At 42.3% G+C, this 22,700-nt stretch overlaps 2 protein-coding genes across 2 annotated transcripts in view; one reads left to right on the top strand and one right to left on the bottom strand.

Annotated features, from left to right (window-relative positions):
* Positions 1 to 12,893, top strand: part of ORC3 (origin recognition complex subunit 3) — a 211,015-nt gene extending 198,122 nt beyond the window's left edge. Inside the window, exons 19-20 of the mRNA XM_029595436.1 lie at positions 10,330 to 10,439; positions 12,748 to 12,893. Of these exons, the coding sequence (XP_029451296.1) occupies positions 10,330 to 10,439; positions 12,748 to 12,787 (150 nt within the window). The 3' untranslated portion in view covers positions 12,788 to 12,893. The remainder of the gene's footprint in view (positions 1 to 10,329; positions 10,440 to 12,747) is intronic.
* AKIRIN2 (akirin 2) overlaps positions 4,182 to 22,700 on the bottom strand; it is a 92,033-nt gene continuing 73,514 nt past the window's right edge. The window contains exons 4-5 of the mRNA XM_029595442.1: positions 20,614 to 20,685; positions 4,182 to 5,055 (exon numbers count right to left, since the gene is read on the bottom strand). Of these exons, the coding sequence (XP_029451302.1) occupies positions 5,045 to 5,055; positions 20,614 to 20,685 (83 nt within the window). The 3' untranslated portion in view covers positions 4,182 to 5,044. The remainder of the gene's footprint in view (positions 5,056 to 20,613; positions 20,686 to 22,700) is intronic.

The following is a 22,700-nucleotide window of genomic DNA, read 5'->3' as shown; positions in this document are numbered from 1 at the left end:
TTCTTCCCACTGTGAAGGACGAATAGGTGGTTCGTCTTTCGTACGGATTCCGATCTTTCCAGGTAGCCGACTAGGAGTCTGCTGCCATTAAGATGGCATAGGCGGCATGAGTCTTCTCAGTCCTTATTCTCTTCTGGAGATGGCAGTGAGATGGTTTTGTTTAGGTGGAAATAAGAAACACCTTCGGAAGGAAGGAGGGGACAGTGCGTAGCTGTATGGATCCCGGTGTGAATCTGAGGAACGGTTCCCGACAGGACAGAACTTGAAGTTCAGAGATGCGACGGGTTGAACATATTGCCACTAGGAATGCAGTCTTCAAGGTCAGGAGCCGTAGGGACAGACCACAAGTAGGTCTGAAGGAAGATCCCACTATGAAGTAGAGTACTAGATTGAGATTCCATAGGGGTACTGACCACTTTAGTGGTGGTCGGATTTGCTTGACCCCTCTCAGGAAGCAGGAGACGTCTGGATGGGAAGATAGACTGATGCCATCCACTTTGGCTCTGAAGCAGGCTAGCGCGGCCAGTTGAACCTTGCTGGAGTTGAGAGACAACCCCTTCTTCAGGCTGTCCTGCAGGAATTCCAGGATCATGGGAATTTTGACTGTCCGCAGAATGATGTCACAGTCTTCACACCACGCTTCGAATATTCTCCATATTTGTATATAAGTTAAAGATGTGGAAAACTTGCATGCTCTGAGTAAGGTGTCAATTACTGTCCTGGAGTATCCGTTCTTCGTCAGGAGAGTCTTCTCAATGGCCAGACCGTAAGCGAGAATCGATTTGGGTCTTCGTGGAGGATCGGTCCTTGCCAGAGGAGATCCCTGTGTGGAGGTAGACACAGAGGGTTCCCCACAAGAAGTCTTCACATGTCTGCGTACCATGGCCTTCTTGGCCAGTCCGGGGCCACTAGAAGTACTAGCCCCCGTGATGTTCTATCATGCGGATGATCCCACCCAGTAGTGATATCTGATATCCAGTCTCCTAACCTTGCCATCACCTGCACTCTCTCACAATCCACTGCTGTTTTAACAACTTTGAAAAATTTCATGTCATCAAATCTGATGATGTCATTCTTCCTTTATCCAGATTAATAAATATGATGATCAACACCGATCTCAGTACAAAATACTATGCTACTTTAATAATGACCTCCCCCCCTTTGGAAGCTGACCATTTTTTCTACTGTCTGCATTCCTGTCTTAACAGTTACTAATCCACAATAGGACATTACGTTCTAGTCCATGGCTAATTTCTTGAGGAGGCTAATGTGGGAATTTGTCAAGTGTATTCTGAAACTCCAAATATACTATAACCAATATCTACTTACACCTTTAAAAAAAATGGTTAAGGCAATACTTTCATTTGCTAAAAATGTTGACTATTCTTCATTAAGCCATATCTAGCTCTAGGGCTATTAATTTTGTTTTTAAGAATAATTTCTACAATTGTGCCTAGCACAGATGCCAAACTCATCAGGCTGTAGTTTCCCAGCTCACTGTGAAACCATCCATGGCCACTCTCTAATCTGCTAATGTGGCTGTTTCAAATGATAGGTGCAAATGTAATGAGGACATCCCAACCAACCATATATTAAATATAACAAAAGCAATAAACATGGAAAAATTTAACTAATTGATGTTTTCGAGAATCTTCTTCTGCAGACCTGCAGTAAAGTCAGTCATTTTTGCAGGGCTCCTGAAGAAGATTCTCCACAACATCAATGTGGGACTTGCCGTTTAATAAGAAGTCCACATAACCTAGCCAATAACTGGTATAGCTAGTATTGTCAAGAGTGTCAATGTTGGCATCTGTTAAATTGTTAATTTTGACACAAAGCACAATTTTGGGCACTATTTGCTTTAAAAAGTATAAAGAAAAGTCTGGCAAATGATAATATGAAGTGGAGTACTTCATGCAAAAATTAAATAAGTTTTACTTGTGATGCTCCTTGAAATTTGTTTATTTCTATAATCTTGTTTTTTGGAACATTAGTTAAATTTGTTTCTGTAGTTATTGCTTTTGTTAAATGATAGGTTACAGATTACCAGGTTTACAGTTTCATATCTGAGTTATTTCAGGACTCTGAGGTAGATACTATTGCTGATTTTTTACTTTAGTTTATCAGATAATTTGATCTTTGATTACATCTAGCTCAGATCATTTCCTGCCACACTATGGCAGTGTTCTTCTGCCATGTGACCTTGCTTTTCTAAAGCAGCACAGGGGCTGCTAGACTAGTTATGAGTGATCCCTGTCACTGCAGGCCTCTTCTATCTACTTCTCCTATGCCTTTGCTCCGCCAGGTCTGCCCCTCTGCCCTCAGAGATAGAATCTTTCTATACAAAGCAGGAACTCTTTGGCCCACATATAATTTCTCACAAACAGGTAGATAGTAATGATGGCAGAAAAAACCCCCCAAATGGTCCAGCCAGTCCATCCAGCAACTTTTTAGGGTAGTAAGTGCCATTCCATGCCGGTTAGGCCTAGGTTTGCATTAAGGGTAATTATATTTACATCAAAACCAAGCAACTGTTAATCTCATAACAAAATTACTGCTAGCAATATTTGTACGGGGTCAGCAGCCTTCTTGATAATTCAGACAATGCTGCTTGAACATGCTTTGCTTTAGGACTTGGCTACAGAAGCAGCTCTGTGCTTTATCCCTAATGTCTGTGTATCAGTATGCCAGACTGTAAAAGTTGGAGGCCAAGTGTTGGCTGTCTGAATCACACACAGCACTCACTATAAAGGACAAGATTGCTCCCTTTTCACAAGTGGACTTCTGCCTATATCTTAAATTTGGTTAAATTATTTACATTGTTAAAGCATGGATATGTTTAAATGTTTTTAATTTTGATTTTTAGGTTTAGTTTTGTTATTTTGTAAATAAACAGCAGTAGGACTAAAATTAGTCTATTACTAAAATTAAGGTGACTTACATAGTGCTCTAAACCTCCAATTGACTTATTTTGAAGATTGTCATCCTAATGGAGGTAATAATCCATATATCAAAAATATGTGAGTGAAAATCAAAGCAAAGAATTACTTGCCCAAGGAACACACATTCTCCAATGAAGCAAGTGCCTAACACACAAAATGATATACTCAAGCCTTAAATTCAACCCTTTAACACACATACAGGCTTAATTCAAACAGTATACCCCAAAGTAATGTAAATGCACTAAAAGCAGATGCTCGCACTGAGCACCTGTTTCCCTAATGTGTGCCCATCCACCTCTCCTGGGTACGCAATGCAATATACTAATGAACTGCTACATTAGAAAGGACACAGCAGGGGAATTGTGCATCCCTAGCAGCAGACACCCAGGAGAAGTGGCTGGTTGCGGGCTAGGAAAAACGAACGCTCAATACGAGCCATTTTAGGCCATAGCAGCTAAGTGACCAACACAATATACACGCACAATATACACAGCATAGAGCGTGTATATTGTGGGTTAATATTGTGCACCCAGAAAATTTTTTTCAGGCAAGCCTTTTTAATTTTGTATGGTCCTGCTTTCTACGGTTCCTCCCACTTAGTTTCATCATAATACTAAGTAGGAAAAACCACAGAAAAGCAGTATTTTTTGCTCTTATGTTGAGCCCATGATGCCCAGCAAGACGTTACGCCTGCTTCAGCGATTTTTTGCATCAGGGGTAATAGCCAATAGTCTCATCTACATGGTATTTGCATGTGATGAGCGCTATTAGCTACCTACTTGTTTGGACGCGCTAGTCCCATTACTATATCAAGAATTATTCTAGCGCATCTGTGTGTCAACTGTGGGCTAAGCTGAGTGCACTATATTGCATCAGCCTCTCAGTCTACTGGCCAGAACACAATTACACATCAACAATAAACTAAGTACAGACTACTAATACAGCCTTCACAATCTTGAAAAGTGTGAAAACTGTACTCATTTTAGCCCAAAGAGAGACAAGCAGGAAAAATTCCATTATATCCTTAAAGCTTCTGCACATAACATAATAAAAGTTGCCCGTCAGCAAGCATTACTTGAAAGACTTAAGTAGTCAAAAGATGATGTATGCTAAAGAAAATGTGAACTTCAACGTACAGGCTCCGGTTATGGACCACTGCCCTCATTTAACAACACAATCTGTCATGTAATAAAAACATTTTTATATTCCCATTAAAGATTCATTTTTGCACACACAATGTAACTGTTTGTTTCATCTTAATTTATTAGCTGATCTACTTTCCCTGACAAAACACTTTCAAATTCAAATCTTCTACATAATCATTTTGAAACTTCTACCCTCCAACCTTGCACCTCAAACTGACTTCTTTTATTTGTCCTGATCAAGTAAAAGACATAGTTTTATTATTCATGGTGAACATCATATTTGTATATTAAAACAAATTAAAAGGTTTTATTTTTCCACTTAAATTCCAGTACTAATAGGGCAGTAAAACATTAAAAAAAAATACACAGAGAAAAATGAAGCAATAAACATTTGTTAAAGACTGATAGAATAAATAAAAACTACAAAAAAAGACAAATCATATAGATCTCTTCTTAATGCCAAGAGTCCTGGAATACCAACCTGCCCTCCTTGCTCATCATCAGCAACACTCTGGGCCCTTTGCTTCAGATTGTCCTGTGATTACATTCTAACATAATTGACCGTGGTTACAGAAGTGTTGTACACAGGGTTAGAAAGCCATATTGACTTTAGTTAGAAACAAACTGTGCACAATTCTACAGTTTTATTGACAGTGTAAGTTCTGGAATACCAGCTTTAATCCTTTTCTTATTTAAAGATATTAACATAAGAAACCAAATTTAACAGCAAATTAGGCCACTGGTATATTAATACAGGTAGCAAAAGGTCCACATCCAGGCGGTAGAGACATCAGAGAGCCCTCCAAAACCAGTTTCTTTAAAAGAGTGGTTGCCACTGACAAAAGCTTGAATTAGCCTGTGGTCACAGGGGGGATTATGGTGTTGTTGCAAGTCTTAAGTGGGACACCTTGCAACGGACTGGTAAAAGGTGCAGCCCAGTAATGCAGAAAGTACGATTCAAGATACATCTGAAGAGAAAAAAGAAATACAATTGTATAAACAAAATTTGCAACTTAAATTGAAAAGTTTTAGCACTAAGCAGCACAATAACGGATGCAACGTGGAATATACAAAAACATACTAACGGGATTTCCAAGGCCATGATTGTCCAAGGTGGTATTTGACAGAAAATATTCAAAACAAATTAATCCTACACTAACTCAAATTACAGTGAAACGCAGGTTGAAATTATGGTTCCTGTTTACAGTACTAGGCATATGTTAACTGTTATACCCAAAGCCATGTTAATGGGGGTACAAGAATTAATTCAGCTCTCCCTTCCCTTACGTTTGATCTGAATAGCTCCTGTTACAGATCTTTGCTTACTTGCACTATGTGGAAAAACTCTCCAGAATTTCAACTCGACTACTGCCCCAAAAAGCAGAATTCCCCACAAGCTTCCCAATACAGTGGGCCCTTGGGTTACGAACTTAATTGGTTCCAGAGGGCTGGTTGTAAGTCAAGACTATTTTTCCATAGGAAATAATGGGAAAACCGATAATGTGTTCTGAACCTTCGAAAAGCACCCTTTGCCTAAACATTTCTATCATAAAAAATGGTTGTATAAGGTCGTTATTACCAGAAACACCAATACTTCCCTAGTGCACTCACCAAAAGGTTATAAAATGTGCTTAGCCTACCAGAAACAACAATTCAAGTTTATTTTTCTATCTATTTATTTATTTATTTAAAAGTTGACATCTTTGGTTTGCAGGAAGGGAGGAAGGGGAAGCAAACAGCATCGGGGGACGAAATGGAAGCTGGTTATTGTTCAGAAGGAGAGTCCCATTCCATAAGAACGTCTGGAATCTGGCTCTCTGGTGTCCTTTCTTTCCTTGGGGGAGTCTGTAGCTCACTAAGACCTGCTTCTGGCTCACTTGGTCTCAACCTTTTCTCAATTTAAAACTGGTCTAAGGTTGTCTGTTTCTGTCTTTTTTTCAACACTGTCCTGTAGTATGATATGACATTATCATTAAGCAAGTGAATGCAATGATTGGCTTTTCCTCTGTCTGGGTGGGTCTTCTCTACAAATGTTTGTAGCTCTGTCCATTTTTTTAGGATTTCCTTGATTCTAGAAGCGGAAATTTGCTGCACTGATTGTTGCTCCTCCTCCTCTTCAGAAAGCTCCTCAACTGCCATTCTCTGTTGCTCAGCCAGAAGTTGCTGAAGTTCATCTGTAGACAATTCCTCTGAGTGTTCCTCCACCAGTTCCTCAACATCAGCAGTGTTTACCTGCAAGCTTTTGGACTCTGCTATAATGACAATGTCATTGACCACAGGGTCAGTTGCAGGTTCAGGCTCCTGTCCTTCGAGGTCTCGCTGTTCTATAATTTTAGGCCACACTTTCTTCCACGCAGATCTCAATGTCCTTTGAGAGACATTGGCCCAGGATTTCTCTATTAACCCCATACATGAAAGGATGCTGTAGTGTTCCTTCCAGAATTCTTTAAGGGTTAAATCCATATCTGAAACCATCTGGAAGCACTTCTGGAACAGTTCCTTGGTGTATAGCTTCTTAAAGTTAGCTATGACCTGCTGGTCCAGAGGCTGCAGTAGAGGAGTTGTATTGGGTGGAAGGAACTCTACTGTGAGCCATGGGAATTCTTCAGCCAGATAGTCTTCCAAGTCTCGTGGGTGAGCTGGAGCATTGTCCATGATGAGGAGAGCCTTGAGTGGTACGCCTTTGTCCTCCAGATATTTTTGCACAGTAGGACAGAAAACCTCCCTTATCCACTCAAGAAAAAGGACTCTTGTCACCCAGGCTTTTCTGTTCGATCTCCACATGACCCCTAACCTATTCTTCATGACATTCTGTTTTCTGAACACTCTAGGGGTCTCAGAATGATAAACCAAGAGAGGCTTTATCTTGAGGTCACCACTTGTATTGGCACATAGCAATAAGGTTAGCTATCCTTCATTGGCTTGTGGCCTGGCATTTTCTTTTCTTACTGGGTAATGTATGTTCTCTTGGGCATTTTCTTCCAGAATAGTCCAATTTCATCATAGTTGAAAACTTGCTGACAGGAAAAGCCATTTCTCTGTGTCATTGCTTCGAAGTGGGGTATGTAGTTTTCAGCAGCCTTTTTATCTGAACTGGCAGCTTCACCATGCCTAATTATGCTATGAACCCCCGTTCTTGCTTTAAAATTGTGAAACCACCCCTTACTGGCACGAAATAATTCACCGTGTTCACTTGGTAATGGCTTATCCTTTACGATATCTGCATTTATAGCCCTAGCTTTTTCACAGATTAGACATTCAGATAGGCAATCACTTGCCATCTGCCTTTCATTTATCCATACTAGCAATAGGCCTTCTACCTCATCTATCACTGTTGATCGTTGCTTGGTAATTTGAGTGACACCTCTAGCCACACTAACTTCCTTGTACAAATCTTTTCTTTGTAAGACTGTGGAATTGGTGGATTTTGACATGCTGTATATGAGAGCGAGATCGGTCACTCGAACGCCACTCTCAAATTTCTGCACAATTTCCTTCTTCTTTTCAATAGTTATTGATTTTTTTATCTTTGGGGCCATTTTAACACTTCTTTGGTGTTCTGCAGGGAGAAGAAATAAAAGAAAAAAGAAATCTAGAAAGGTGTACAGTACTGTATAACCAAAAACACCACCAACCCCAGACACTCTTTTCCCCCTTCCTACCAATGTTTCTAAGAACATCTATGGCCTCCAGAAACTGTTCTGTACCTTGCCAGCTGAGTGCTGTTCACCGATGCTGCCCCTGCTGCTCTCCCCAATGCTGTTTGCATTTCCGTGTCGGGTCTGCCCACGTGCAACACTAGCCATCCAATCTCTGTTTAAAACCCGCCTTCCAAGACCAAAAAAATGCAATAGACAGCAACAACAGGCCAATTACAACCAATCCGGGAAAAAAAAACAAAAAACTGCACGCACGTGGCACATGGGTCGTAACCCAAAATCTGGTCATAACTCGAAACCGAAAATTGTGTTCGTAACTCAAAATTTGTTCGCAACCCGAAACCTTAAATGTTGGTCGTAACCTGATTTGATCGTAATCCAAGCCGTTCGTAACCCAAGGGCCCACTGTATATATTTGGGCATTGTTAATTATCGGGGTGCTTGTTGATTGATTGTATTCATGCTTTTGTACTTCATTCTGGGCACCCCAATGGAAAAACAAGCAAATACTGTTAAATATTGAATTAGACTGATTTATATTCCGCTTTTTGGCACTTCAAAGTTATTCAAAGAGCTAGATGAGTGGAAAAAACATCTAGAAAATTATTTTGCATAAAAATACATTAAATATGAAATAATTTAAAACCTCCAAGATTTTAGGAAACGGAAAAGCAGAAATTTAAGCTTATCAATTTTCTCTTTGAATCTTGCTATATCAGTCCAGATGTATGAGTTACCACCACCTACTAGCAAATGGAGACAGATATACCTCTGTTTCTATGTCAACAGCAGTATAAAGGATGGAGCAACATAGGCAAAGCCGGTATCTTTACCTCAAAACAATGGAAATTTATTGCTTTGACATAAAGAGACTGGTTTTGTCTACATTACACCACCCCAACACTAATATTAAATTTTAAAAACTAAATAAATATACAAAAAAAGCCTCCAAGAATCATCATCTACTCCCAACCTCACTTGGATGTAGGAAGGTAAAGAAAAAATGAGAAAAAAAAAATCAAAGGAAAAATGATTTGCAGACCATACTAGGGCACTCTGAGTAAAGAAACCTTCTGCAAACCTGATATTTCCAAACAAGGAGAACCATGCAGCCACTGACGTTTCAGGCAGGTCCCGGAATGGTATAGCAGGATTCAAGGAAAGGTAATCAACAGGTAAGACTATAATGGAAGAAGAGCCTAGTAGTTAAAGCAGCAACCTGTAAACCAGGGGAGCCAGGGTTCAAATCCTACTACAGCTCCTTGTAATTTTGGGCAAGTCATTTTACTCTTCATTGTCTCCTGTACAAAATTACATCTAAAGCCTCTAAGCCATGATGGGGTTTTTTTGCAGGATGGCTCCCACTATTGCAGGGAGGTGTCTCTGCCATAGTGTGCCCCTCCACTGAAAAAACATTGCAGCTTGATGGCCCGTTTACCTTGTAGCCAAATATCGAGGGACAAATCAACACAACTAGCAACCATTTAGGTACAATGGCAGCCTCAAATTCAAGGGACCACCACTACAATGCACAATAAAGCTCTGCAATTTGTTGCCAGAGGATGTAGTTAGTGCAGTTAGCATAGCTGGGTTCAAAAAAGGTTTGGATAAGTTCTTGGAGGAGAAGTCCATTAACGGCTATTAATCAAGTTTACTTAGGGAATAGCCACTGCTATTAACTGCATCAGTAGCATGGGATCTTCTTAGTGTTTGGGTAATTGCCAGGTTGTTTTTTGTTTTTTTTTGTCATTTAGAGTTTTATTATTATAAATATCAACAATACATGTCAGTAACAGATGAACCGGAACTTGAACATAAAGCATAAGGCATCCACAATACAGAATGCACATCATTGCAAACCAGTACTATAACCTACTCTTAGGAGCCTACATGACATGACAAAAGATACCCACCCAAGCCCCTCTGGGTGTACTATTTCACTATTATCAGTATAAATGAAAAGGATAGATGATTAATGATTTGATGAACCAGAACTTGAACATAAGCATGAACATAAGCATAAGGCATCCACAATACAGAATGCACATCATTGTAAACCAGTTCTATTACCTACTCTTAGGAGCCTACATGACATGACAAAAGATACCCACCCAAGCCCCTCTGGGTGTACTATTTCACTATTATCAGTATAAATGAAAAGGATAGATGATTAATGATTTGATGAACCAGAACTTGAACATAAGCATGAACATAAGCATAAGGCATCCACAATACAGAATGCACATCATTGTAAACCAGTTCTATTACCTACTCTTAGGAGCCTACAATGACATGACAAAAGATCCCCCCCCCCCCCCCCCCCCAAGCCCCTCTGGGTGTACTATTTCACTATTTATACTATTTCAGTATAAATGAAAAGGATAGATGATTAATGATTTGATGAGCCACAGACCCACCAGTAGATGTGCTTTGAAATAAAACATGGTTCCCCAATAAGGGAGAGGAGTTGCAGGCCACCTATTGTTCATAGGGCGCCCACAACTTCTGAAAAAGTGTTCCAAGCGGTCTTGACGAAGAGCGGTTAACTTGCACAGATAATAAACGCTCGACATTCTTTTCCAGACAGCCGAACTCTGTGGACTATTCACTTGTTTCCAAGAGGCCGCTATGGTCATCCGTGTGGCCAAAACCACCTGGGCAATTATCAGACCATGCACCCTACCAGAATCCGGGTAAGGAAATGTAGGTAAACAACATTTTACATATCTCCCAAAAGAAGCAAATAGATCTTAGAAATCACTTTTTTTTTACTTTCCCCTCTGCACCACATATGCCTTCAAAAAGTAATTTATCTGGGGGAAATGGTTGCCTAGATTTGGCTTGTATTAAGTAGTGTTTCAGTTGTGAGTACATAAAGATATCAGTGGAAGGTAAGTTGTATTTCGCTTGCAATGTGGCAAAATCCATGAGTTCTTTATTATTAGTAGGAATAAGCTGTCCCACCACCCTTAGGCCCAAAGTATGCCAACGTATAAAATATCCACATTGTAGTCCCGGAGAGAAATCCCTGTTATCACATATGGGAGTATTTCTATGTAATGAGTGTGGGCCTATCAATGCTCGTTTATGTTTATCCCACAGACAAAGTATGGTTCGCATAGGGAGATAATTCTCGGCCCACCACCCTGTGTGTGTGTAATAGCCAGCTCTGCCCTGCTAGGCGCAGACAGTTAGCAGACGCTTCCTCAAATGGCCACTCATTGCTTTATCGGACTCTCTAAATGCCAATCCACAACTGCCTTCAACTGAGCAGCTAAATAATACTTAAGATCGGGCATGCCCACCCTTCCATTTAGTTTTGGGCGGTACAATATCTGTCTGGCAATCCGTGGTGGTTGCCTGCGCCAGATATAATAAAAAATCCACCACCGCAGTGACTTAAAGTAGCTATCGGGGACTTCAATGGGCAATGTTTGAAATAGGTATAAGAGACGAGGGAGGATGTTCATTTTAACCATTGCAATTTTACCCAGCCAGGATAAATTTAACGAATTCCAGGCCACAAGATCCAGATACATCTTTTTTGCTAAGTGATCATAATTTAGCTTAAATAAATCCGTTCCCGTACCTGTCAGATTGATACCTAGATAGCGAATACTATGTTTCGTCCATTTAAAAGGATATTGTGATTGTAATTGGTTACGTACAGAGTCATCCAGGTGAATCGGCAGCAGCTCAGTCTTATCATAGTTCATTTTAAAGCTCGATACCTTACTGTAGTTTCCTAATTCCACCACTGAAGCTGGAAATGTGGATGTGGGCTGGCTTAAGGTGAATAAAATGTCACCTGCGAACATTGAAATTTTATACGAAATTCCCCCTACCTCTATGCCCCGAATCATGTCCGTATGGCATATTTTAGTGGCAAAGGGTTCCAGCACTAAAACAAATAATAACGGTGAAGGGGGCACCCTTGTCTGGTACCCCGCTCTGCCAAGAAACTGTCTGAGTATCCCCCATTGACTTTGATAAACGCTTCTGGGGAGGTATAGAGTTGTTGAATCTACTGAATAAAGCGATTCCCCAATTGAAACTTTTCTAAAACTTGAAATAGAAAAGGCCAATGTACTCTATCGAAAGCCTTTTCGGCGTCAACAGACATTAAAATTGATGTTGACAGTCAGCTTTTTGCCAAATGAACCAAATTCAATACCTGACTAACATTGTCGGACACCATTCTCCCAGGAATAAAGGCAGATTGGTCTGCATGTACCAAATCCGGCAAGAGGACACCCAATCTAGTAGCTAAAATTTTTGCAGGAATTTTCAAATCAATATTCAGTAATGAGATTGGGCGATAAGAACCACATTGTGTAATATCCTTGCCTGGTTTAGGCAAAATCGTTATCTCTGCTGTGTTAGTGTGGGGACCCAATGGAGATCCCTCCATTAACGAATTGAAAGCCTTCAGGAGGAGGGGTGCTATTTGCCCCAAATATGATTTATAGAATTTCCCCGTGAAACTGTCTAGCCCGGGGGCCTTGCCAGAGTTCAAGTCGCCAATTGCCCTAGTAATTTCCATTAAAGTTACTTCCTTATTCAGTCGGTCCCGTTGTTGATCCGTTAAGATGGGGAGAGTGACCGATGACAGATAGTCCAAAATGTCATCGTACTGTATCGTTTTATCCAATGAATACAAGTCTCTATAGAATTGTACGAAGCGTTCCCTGATGTGATTAGATTGATAAAAGGAACTTACCCTGAGCATCCCTGATTTTCAAGATCTGGGCCTGTAACTGCCGTTTCTTTAGGGCATGCGCTAATAACCTATCTGCTTTATTACCGCCTTCAAGATATTTTTGTTTGAGGAGATTCAAATGATGAGCGGTTTCAGATATATTTAATTGCTGTAACTGCTACTGAGCCTGATAAAGCTGATGAAGGTTATCTATTCTACCATATTTTTTATGCTCTACCTCTAATGACCTAATTTGGCCTTCCAAGGATTGTCTATTTTGATTGTTGGATTTTTTCTTGTAGGATGCCTGTGCAATCAAGTGTCCACGAGTTACTGCCTTGAGACCCTCCCACACCGTCATCGGGGACATCTCACCTGTATCATTTAGTTCTATGTATTCATTTATTACTTCTCGTATTTTTTGTAAAATTGCCTTGTCCTCAAATAAAGAATCATTACACATCTCCAAAAGCGCTTTCCTGTGTTTCCCTGTAAAGCATTTAAATCACAGGTAATTGGTACATGGTCCGACCATGTAATAACATCTATAGAAGTATGCAAGGTGTCCGAAATGAGTGATTTATCTTTAAGGAACATATCAATTCTAGAATACGAGCAATGGGCCGCTGAATAAAAAGTGAAATCTTTAACATTGGTGTGCATAAAGCGCCAGATGTCTATAAGCTCAAAGTGTGACATGATGTGTTTCAGTTCCCTGCACCGTTTTGACGGTACAGAGCTCTTTCCCTTAGAGGTATCCATGATGGGATGTAATGTGATATTGAAATCACCTGCCAATATAAGGTGATCCCCCGGAAACTGATTCAGCTGATAATATAGGTTCCGATAAAAGGAATCCTGATCATGTGTAGGGATATATATGTTTGTCAGGATATAGGTCCCTTGTGGGGTGGTCATTTGTAAGATCAACAACCTCCCTTCTGGATCTTGGTGCAGAACCTTAAAATCCGCACAGACCGTACTGGCTATCAATATACCCACCCCACCATATTTATTATTAGCCCTACTGGGAGTCAAGAAGACTTGGGGATAGCGCCTATTGCCCCGTAAAAGCTTGCCATCCCTACCTCTTAAATGCGTTTCCTGCACAAAGAGAATGTCTGCTTGTAAACGTCGAGCCTCCTTGAATAGCATATTCCTTTTAAATGGGGAATTTAATCCCTTCGTATTCAAGGAGGCTAGTCTGAACAGACCCATCGGGATTCCTTATCCATGTGCAATACTTGATGCGTACCTTGCATCCCATTATATCGAGTAAGCCCAATGGTAGGGAAAGAAATGAACCAGAAAAACATGCTATTCCCCTGTGGAAAACGAACACTCAAATTAGTGTAAAAGTAATAGTCTAGTTACCAAAAAGCAAGAATGTGATACATCAAATCCAATTTTAGTACAACCCAGAACCTCTAAATCGTCCCCCCTCCCCCAATCCCCTTTGTCATAGAAGGCTGATACATGAACAGCCTGTAGTAGTGGAAGGAGGAAAGGGAACACCTGCACAACCTACCCGGTTCCCCCGGCATAGTAAAATTGGTGATCAGTAAGCAAACAGGCTACACCCAACTTAACTCGGTAACATTACAATATGTGAGAGCACTTGGTCCCACGACACTCAAACCCAGATTAGCTCATCAGCATGATAGCTCTGCACTGATGGGAACCCACCAAAATAGAGGGCCCATTTGAATGCAAGCCATTATGCATCCTTGTTAGCCCCTATAGGGACCAGTGCTGGTATAAGGCATATCCAAAGTTGGCATAAAACTTGTCAGAAGCCAAAAGAGAGCTATTGTGAAGCTATTAGTTGGACTGTGATGATCCTCGCTGTCCTGTAAGCCAACCAGAATGTTTCGCTGAGTGGACCAAGAGTGCCTTCAAGAAGGTGCAGTTTTAGCTGAGGTCGAGCTCCCTGAATGCCTCCGCAACCATCGTCTTCCTGAGGAAGCTCTCTGCCATCTGGGTGTATCTTTTGCAGGGTCCGAGGTCCGCTCACGGTGTTCTGGCGACGTTTCTACCTGCATGCCGGCGTCAGTAAGGATATTTGCAGCTTCCTGTACCGTCTTCACCCAAGAAGTAGTACCTCCCAGTGTGAATGCGAGCCCAAAAGGGAACAGCCATTTATATCTTGTGCCCTCACGTTGCAGTACTTCAGTGATACCATGAAAGCTCTTCCTTTTCTGTAGAGTCAGTGGGGACAAGTCTGTAAACAAGAAATGTTGTGGCCTTCCCATTGCAATTGGTTTTCTCTCCGAGCCGCTTGGTATATCTCTTCCTTCTAGCGAAATTCCCAGTAGCAAACAATTATGTCCCGGGGAGAGTTGTTCCTCCTGGCCCCCAGGGCCCGATGCACCCTTTCTAGATGTATAGAGTCCAGGTCACAACTCTCCCTATGTTTAAGTAGGAGGTAGCTGCTGATTTTTTTGACCACTAATGCAGCATCTTTATATTCCTCCAATTCTGGGATCCCCCTGAAACGTAGATTGCAGCAGCGGGACCTGTTCTCCAGATCTTCAAGTTTTTCTTGTGTCAGGTCATATACGGACTCCAGCTCTGTGATTTTTTTTGTAAGCTTGTCCACGGATACAAATTGCTCCTCCATCTGTGTCTCCACATCGTCCACCCTTTGCCCGAGAGCCCCCATGTCCTGACAAAGCTCTGCAACTATCTGAGACAATTCAGTCTTAATGCCACCAATGTTTTTATTCAATTCTTCAAACCAATGTATAAAGTCTGCCTTAGAAATATGCTCATAAGTAGCTGGAGTTGAGAGCGGGGCCTGAGACTCACCAGCCTGAGCGGATTTTTCCAGTGCTGCTCTGGACGCCATTTTGTCCCGATAGCTGGTGAGTTTTTTTGGGTCTGCTGCCTCGTAAGAAAACTGCCGAAGGTCCACTGAGCGGCTCGATTTAGACATCAGAGGAAGGGGGGCTATATCTGCTCCAACGCACCATTCGAAAGCGCTGCGATGACCATCCGTTTTTTGTTTTGTTTTTGTCTTGTTTTTTTTTTTAAGGCTGCTTACCTTTTGTGTGCCCTAGTTGGGAGCCGGGGGCCACATGTCCTGTGGTCTACAGTGCTCGTGGCTGCAATTAGCGTATATCCGACTGCACGCCTAGTCTGCCTGTGCTGTAGATTGCCGTCGGGGAAGCAGCTCTGCTTCTGCCCCTGAAGCCTAATCCGTTGTGCTGCTGAAATTGCCGCGTGAGGGGTGGGTTGTTCACTCTATGCGGCCTCAATTGAGAGAGCTGCCGTTCCTGGGCAATCACTGCTGTGCAGTATATTTAACAGAGCACCCCGCAATTTTGATATCGGGTCGCCGGGAATTGTGCTCTGTCTCAGCCACCGGTACAGGCTCGGTTTCACCTGTTGAAGAAAGTTTTTTCGCCGGGGGACCGGGAGCTCCTCGATCATGCGGCCATTATGCAGGTGACGTCACTTCCTCCTCCTGCCAGGTTCTTGTGGCCCGGTTTGGCCTCTGTTGGAAACAGGATGCTGGGCTTAATGGACCCTTGGTCTGACCTAGCATGGCAATTTCTTATGTTCTTATCTTAAAGGGCTAACCACATAAAACACTTCACAGCAAAAAAGACTAAGTTGAGTAGGGGTCAGTACTGGCCCCCAGCTGGCAGCACTGACACTCCAAAGTTTACAAATAAACTGCACATGCACAGACAGCCCCTACCACTTCTGTCCTTAATAAATAGCCCCTACCCACACACACCCTTTCCAAAGACCTGAAGTGTTAAGACAGGCCCCCTACCCCAATAGACTAAAATTGTTGGGGATATAGTGCCTCCCTTTCCTTTACCCCCTCATAAGAACATAAGACTTGCCATATTGGGCCATACCAAAGGTCCATCAAGCCCAGTATCCCGTTTCCAACAGTGGCCAAGCTCCCAAGGGGGTTTAGATTCCAAGCTGCTTATCCCAAGAATACGCAGTGGATTTCTGCAACTCCATCTTAATAATGATTAATAGACTTTTCCTCCAGGAGCTTGATCAAAACCTTTTTTAAACACAACTACACTAATAACATTGACCACATCCTCTGGCAATGAATTCCCCAGCTTAATTATACGTTGAGTAAAAAATGTTCTCTTATTAGTTTTAAATGTATTACCTAGTGTGTCATTGTGTGTCCCCTGGTCTTTGTACCTTTCGAAAGAGTAAACTGATTGTTTACTTGTTCCAATCCACTCATTTTATAGACCTTTACCATATCTCTCCTCAGTCTTCTCCAAGCTGAAGAGTCCTAACCTCTTTAGCCTTTCTTCATAGGGGAATTGTTCCATTCCCTTTATCATTTTGGTCACCCTTCTCTGTACCTTTTCTAATTCTGCTATATCTTTGAGATGTGGTGACCACAACTGCACACAATACTCAAGATAAGGTCGCACCATGGAGAAATACAGAGGCATGATGATATTCACCGATTTATTCTCCATTCCTTTTTTAACAAACCCTAGCATTCTATTTGCTTTCTTGGCTGCTGCTGCACACTGAGCAGAAGATGTCAACATATTTTCAACAATGACAACTAGATCCTTTTCCTGAGTGGTGACTCCTAATATGGAACCTTGCATTGTGTAACTATAATTTGGGTTACTCTTCCCTAAGTGCATCACTTTGCATTTGTCCACATTAAATTTAATTTGCCATTTGAATGTCCGATCTCCCAATTTTGAAATATCCTATGGCAATCTATCACAATCTTCTTGCAATTTAACAGCTTTGAATAATTTTGTGTCATTGGCAAAGCTGATCAATTCACTTGTTCCCATTTGCCGGTCATTTATAAATATATTAAAAAGAAATGGTCCCAGAACAGATCTATGGGGCACGCCACTATTCACCATTTTCCATTGGGAAAACTTACCATTTAGCCCTACTCTCTGTTTTCTATCTTAACTAGTTGGAAATCCACAATAGGACACTGCCCCCCTCTCCCATGACTTTTTAATTTCCTACGTCATCTCTCATAAGGGACTTTGTCAAATGCTTTCTGGAAATCCAGATACACTATCAACTGGCTTACCTTTATCCACGTTTGTTTACGCCTTCAAAAAAATGTAGCAAATTTGTGAGGCTAGACTATCTTGGCTAAATCCATGTTGGCTTTGTCCCATTAAATTATGCTTATTTAAATGTTTACTAATTATGTTCTTTATGATACTTTATACCATTTTGCCTGGCACAGACATGAGACTCGCTGGTCTGTAATTTCCTGGATCACCCCTTGATCCCTTTTTAAAAACTGGCATTACATTGGCAACCTTAGTCTTCAAGTACCATAGACAATGTCACTGATAATTTCCAAATTTCCAATAGCAGGTCCACAATTTAAATTTCTCAGTTCTTTCAGCACTTTCAGGTGATTTGCTACTCTTTAGTTTGCCAATTTGCCCTATTACATCTTCCTCATTCACTGAGATTTGTTTCAGTTTTTCTGAATCATCACCTTTGAATATCATTTCTGGCATGGGTAGCTCTCTTACATCTTCCTCAGTGAATACCAAAGCAAAGAATTCAATTAGTCTCTCTGCTATGGCTTTGTCATCCCTAAGTGTTCCTTTTACCCCCCCCGATCATATGTCTGACTCCCTCTCAGGCTTTTTACCTCTAATGTACCTAAAAGGTTTTATTATGAGTTTTTTGCTTCCACAGCAAGCTTCTTTTCAAATTCTCTTTGCTTTCCTTATCAATGCTTTGCCCACCGGGATTCCCACAGAGAGTACCCAATGACTCTTGAAAGGGCATTTCTCCCTCAAACTGGCAGCTTGGGAAAACAACTGTTTTCCCAATCTATATCTCCTGGTGTCACTCAAGCACCCCAACCTCTACTGGATTGGGAGGTTGATCAGAATCAATTCTCTGGGAACTTTTGACTTAATTCTCACTAAGATCCTTGATCTTCCAGGTCTTTTCCAAACAAATTTTCTTTAAAAGGGAGCTTGCTAAGATGGGCCTTAGATGTATCTGCAGCCCAATTATTCAGCCTTAGTCTCTGAGCCACTACAACAGAGGCTACCAATTTAGAATATATCCTTACAAAGATCATACGATGCATCGACCAAAAAACAGTTGCCCCAATTCTAAGCGAGCTGCCTCCAAGCTCTCTGGAAGCTGCAGAACTCAGTGCAATAAGGACCGAGCCACATATCCTCCACAGAGATTTGTACCATCAAGGCCAAATCTGCTTCAAGACAGACTCAGTCTGGTCCTTGTCCCCCTTCCACCAGGATAGTCATTTTGCAGATCACAGCCAAAACAAGAGCATCAATTTACAGCATCCACAAAAGTCATTTTCCAACCTCAGGCTGTTCTAAGGTCTTAACAGCCTTGAAACCACTTTCTGGAAATTCCCACTCCAACAAAACCATTCCCTCTATTGCCTTATGGAAATGAAATGCCTTGGATGGTCTACCAACTCCCCCAAGGATAGGATCACTCACAGAGATCTCTTCTACCTTGGAATAAAGTATCCAGAGCAATATAAATAACCTTGGAAATCAGCGATGAAACCCCATCTATGTGAAACAAACAGATAACTAAGGAATATTTTCCCTTGGAGGACAATGCCGCTTCTTCCAAAGGTCTATGTGCCTCTATTTCCTCTTCCATCCCTGAATCCAGGGGTGATCTTGGGGATGAAGACTCTTTCATAAAGTCCAGCACCTCTCTCTAATCTGGGGCACTTGTGCACTGAGGCACCCTGATGGGAGAAGCCAGGAATAGGCCTTTGGCGCACAGATCTCTGGGCCACTCCCCCACCCCAGCCTCTGTATTGTACAAAAGGCATGGAATAAGAATACAAAAAAGAAAGGAGAAAAATCCTTTGGGAAGAGAGATAAGGACCACAGAGGACATCCTGATCCAAATCCTTGTCTGGGGATAATACCAAAGGCCAGGAAACTCCAAAGGCACCCCCAGGTGGGAACGGGCCAAGAAGAGAATCTAAGTTGGCAGTCATTCCTGCCCCTAAATGGGCCGAACAAGCAGTGACCAAGGAGCTTCTCCCCCTGCAAATTCCCCCTCTAACTCTGCTACCTTATTGCCAACAGCAGCAGACACCTTCTTCCATCTCCCCCAAAACCTTCTCAGCACAGATAGGACAGGAAGAGCAGACTGCACTGGCTCCTGTTGCCTCTGACACCCCCCCCTGCTCAGCCATCTCCACATGGAAGGAGAGGTGGCCATACAACTACTGGAGATTGTAAAAAAATTAAACAACTTCCACCAGGAAGGTTGGGGGTGGGGGGGGGAAGAGACCTCTCTAGCAAGTACTCCTCAGTCCACTATCAGCACTGGATCAAGATTCCCAACCAGTAGGTTCCTCTGACCTAGTCATACATCCACTCCCCCAGAAAGGTGTCATCTGATTTACCCACTCTTGCCAAAATATCAAAATGTGGTTTTGAAAACATTTTTATTCTCAGCTTTAAACTTTTTTTGTCCAAATTTAGGGAAAAAGGCAGCTCCAAAAAGGCAAGGGGGAGCTGAAGAGGGGACTTCAACAAGGAGACAGTTGCTCAGAAAAGCTTCTCCTGGGCTAGCCACCTACCTCCCCTCCACCATTTAATCAGGCCTACAGGGATCCTCTGAGCTGAGTAACAGGGCTCACTTAACTAGGAAAACCTGAGAACCCGGCCCAAGCTCACACTACTAGGGAAATGGTTGAGCCAACTCTTGCTCTACAAGCCACAAGCAGATGTGAAAAAAAATATCATGCTCTACCAGGGGGGGGGGGGGGGGCTGAAGGCAGACACCTAAGAATTAGGGATCCTATTGCACCAATCTAGAACTACCACCATCTGAAGGAGATGGAGAATACTGACTTTTTTATATACTGGTGATATCACCACAGAAAAGGAAAGTCCTATATTTCTATCTGCTACTGGGTGGTGATAACCCACACATCTGGACCGGTGTAACAGGAAAAGGAAGCTTTCTCAATGACTTGATTCAGTAGTGGAGCACTATGCATAATGAGATACTATATAGCAGATTTAGTAGTGGCCCTAACAGGGTCCGTTCCCATTTAGCTAGACGCCCTATGCAGCAAAACAATTGTCCAAATGGGAAGAAGTATTAATTTTTGAACACGAATTTTTGTTTATCTCACTTTTTATAGTAATTTAAATACTCACAGCTAGCAGGCTGTTCTCCATATCGTCGCAAAATCTGGTCGTGCGTGAACTTCACAAAGGCATCATATTGTTCTATGGACAAATGAAATATTAATGACAAGACAGGCATGCTCTCTACCTATTCTAATTCATTCAAAGCCTGTTTCCTTAGAATGCAGGCCCCATTTTATCTTAAGGAAAGCAGAGTTGCTTCCTGTAACAGGTGTTCTCCCAGAAAAGCAGGATGGAGTCCTCACATGTGGGTGACATCACTGGAAGGAGCCCTATCACAGAAAACTTTTCTGACGAAGTTTCTAGAACTTTTGACTGGCACACTGAGCATGCCCAGCATGCCATAATCCCTGTAGCCACAGGGGTCTCCCTTTAGTCTCGTTTGAGCAAAAGCTGCGAGCAAAAAAATAAAATAAAACGTTTCAGACCCAACTCCTCAGGGTGGTTGGTGGGTTTCGTGAGGACTACATCCTGCTGTCCTGGGAGAACACCTGTTACAGGTAAGCAGCTCTGCTTTCTCCCAGACAAGCAGGATGGTAGTCCTCACATGTGGGTGATTAGCAAGCTACAGGCTGACTCATATTTAATTTGGTCCAACAACGTACAACTTATGCAACAGGCACAACAACTGGTGTACTGTTGGGAAAAATGAGGCACCCTGAAAATCACAGCAGATGGATGTGGAAGGTGTTGGGATTATACTGGAAATAAATTCTTCAAGACGGATTGGCCAAAGGCAGAGTCCTGACATCCTTCCTTGTCCAGGCAGTAATGTGCTGCAAATGTGTGGAGAGAGCTCCATGTTGCAGCCTTACAGATGTCAGCAATCGGTACTGAAAGATAGTGTGCTACTGAGGTTGTCATGACTCTTACGGAGTGCGCCTTCACTCGTCCCTGGAGAGGAAGGCCTGCTTTCTCATAGCAGAATTCAATACAGTCTGCTAGCCAATTGGAGAGAGTTTGTTTGCCCACTGCAACTCCTGGTTTGTTCTTATTGAAAGAAACAAAAAGTTGGGTGGATTTCCTATGGACTGCAGTGTGGTCTAGGTAAAATGCAAGGGCACATTTACAGTCCAAGGTGTGTAAAACCCTCTGGCCCTGGTGAGAGTGGGGCCTTGGGAAAAATGTGGGCAAGACTATAGACTGATTCAAGTGGAAGTCAGTAACCACCTTGGGAAGGAATTTAGGGTGAGTACGAAGGACCACTCTGTCATGAAGGAACCTTGTATGGGGTGAGTATGTGACAAGTGCCTGTCACTCACTAACCCTTCGAGTAGATGTAATGGCTACTAGGAAGAGAACTTTCCATGTAAGAAATTTAACATCGCAGGAGTGCAAAGGCTCAAACGGGGAGCGCATGAGCCTTATAAGTACTACATTTAGGTCCCATTCAGTGACTGATGGGCGTAGAGGGGGCTTAAGTTGTAATAGGCGCCTCATGAACCTACTCACAAGGGGTTGCGCTGTTACTGGGCATCCCCAACTCCTTTGTGGTACGTTGAGTTGGCACTCAGGTGTACCCTCACCGAAGAAGTCTGGAGACCAGAATCTGAAAGGTGCCAGAGATAGTCTAATAGAGATGGCGTAGGGAAGGAAAAAGGGTTGATACCTTTTGGCGTGCACCATATGGGAAATCTATTCCACTTAGAACGATAGGATTTTCGTGTGGAAGGCTTTCGTGAGGCTACAAGCACTTGAGAGACATCATTTGAAAGGTTGAGCGGTTGTAGAATCAAGCTTTCAACATCTAGGCTGTGAGGGACAGGGTCTGAAGGTTTGGATGGCGTAACATGCCTTGGTTCTGAGTTATGAGAGTGGGTGCTGTGCCCAGGTGAATGGGTTCTTTGATCGAAAGGTCGAGAAGCATGGGAAACCACACTTGTCGAGGCCAATACGGGGCTATGAGTATCACTGACCCTTTGGTCCTGTTGTATCTTCACAAGAGTTTTGGCTATCAGCGGTATCGGGGGACACGCATATAGGAGGCCTGTGTTCCAGGGGCGAGCAAAGGCATCCATGGCTAACTTGTTTGGTTGCCTGTGCAGGGAGCAGAATCTGTCCACTTTGTGATTCAGTTTGGATGCAAAGAGGTTTAT

Source organism: Rhinatrema bivittatum, chromosome 3 (genome assembly GCF_901001135.1).
Source record: "Rhinatrema bivittatum chromosome 3, aRhiBiv1.1, whole genome shotgun sequence".
In the NCBI taxonomy this organism is placed as follows: domain Eukaryota; kingdom Metazoa; phylum Chordata; class Amphibia; order Gymnophiona; family Rhinatrematidae; genus Rhinatrema; species Rhinatrema bivittatum.
Note: the sequence above shows the minus strand (reverse complement) of the source record. Positions and strands in the feature narration are given on the sequence as shown.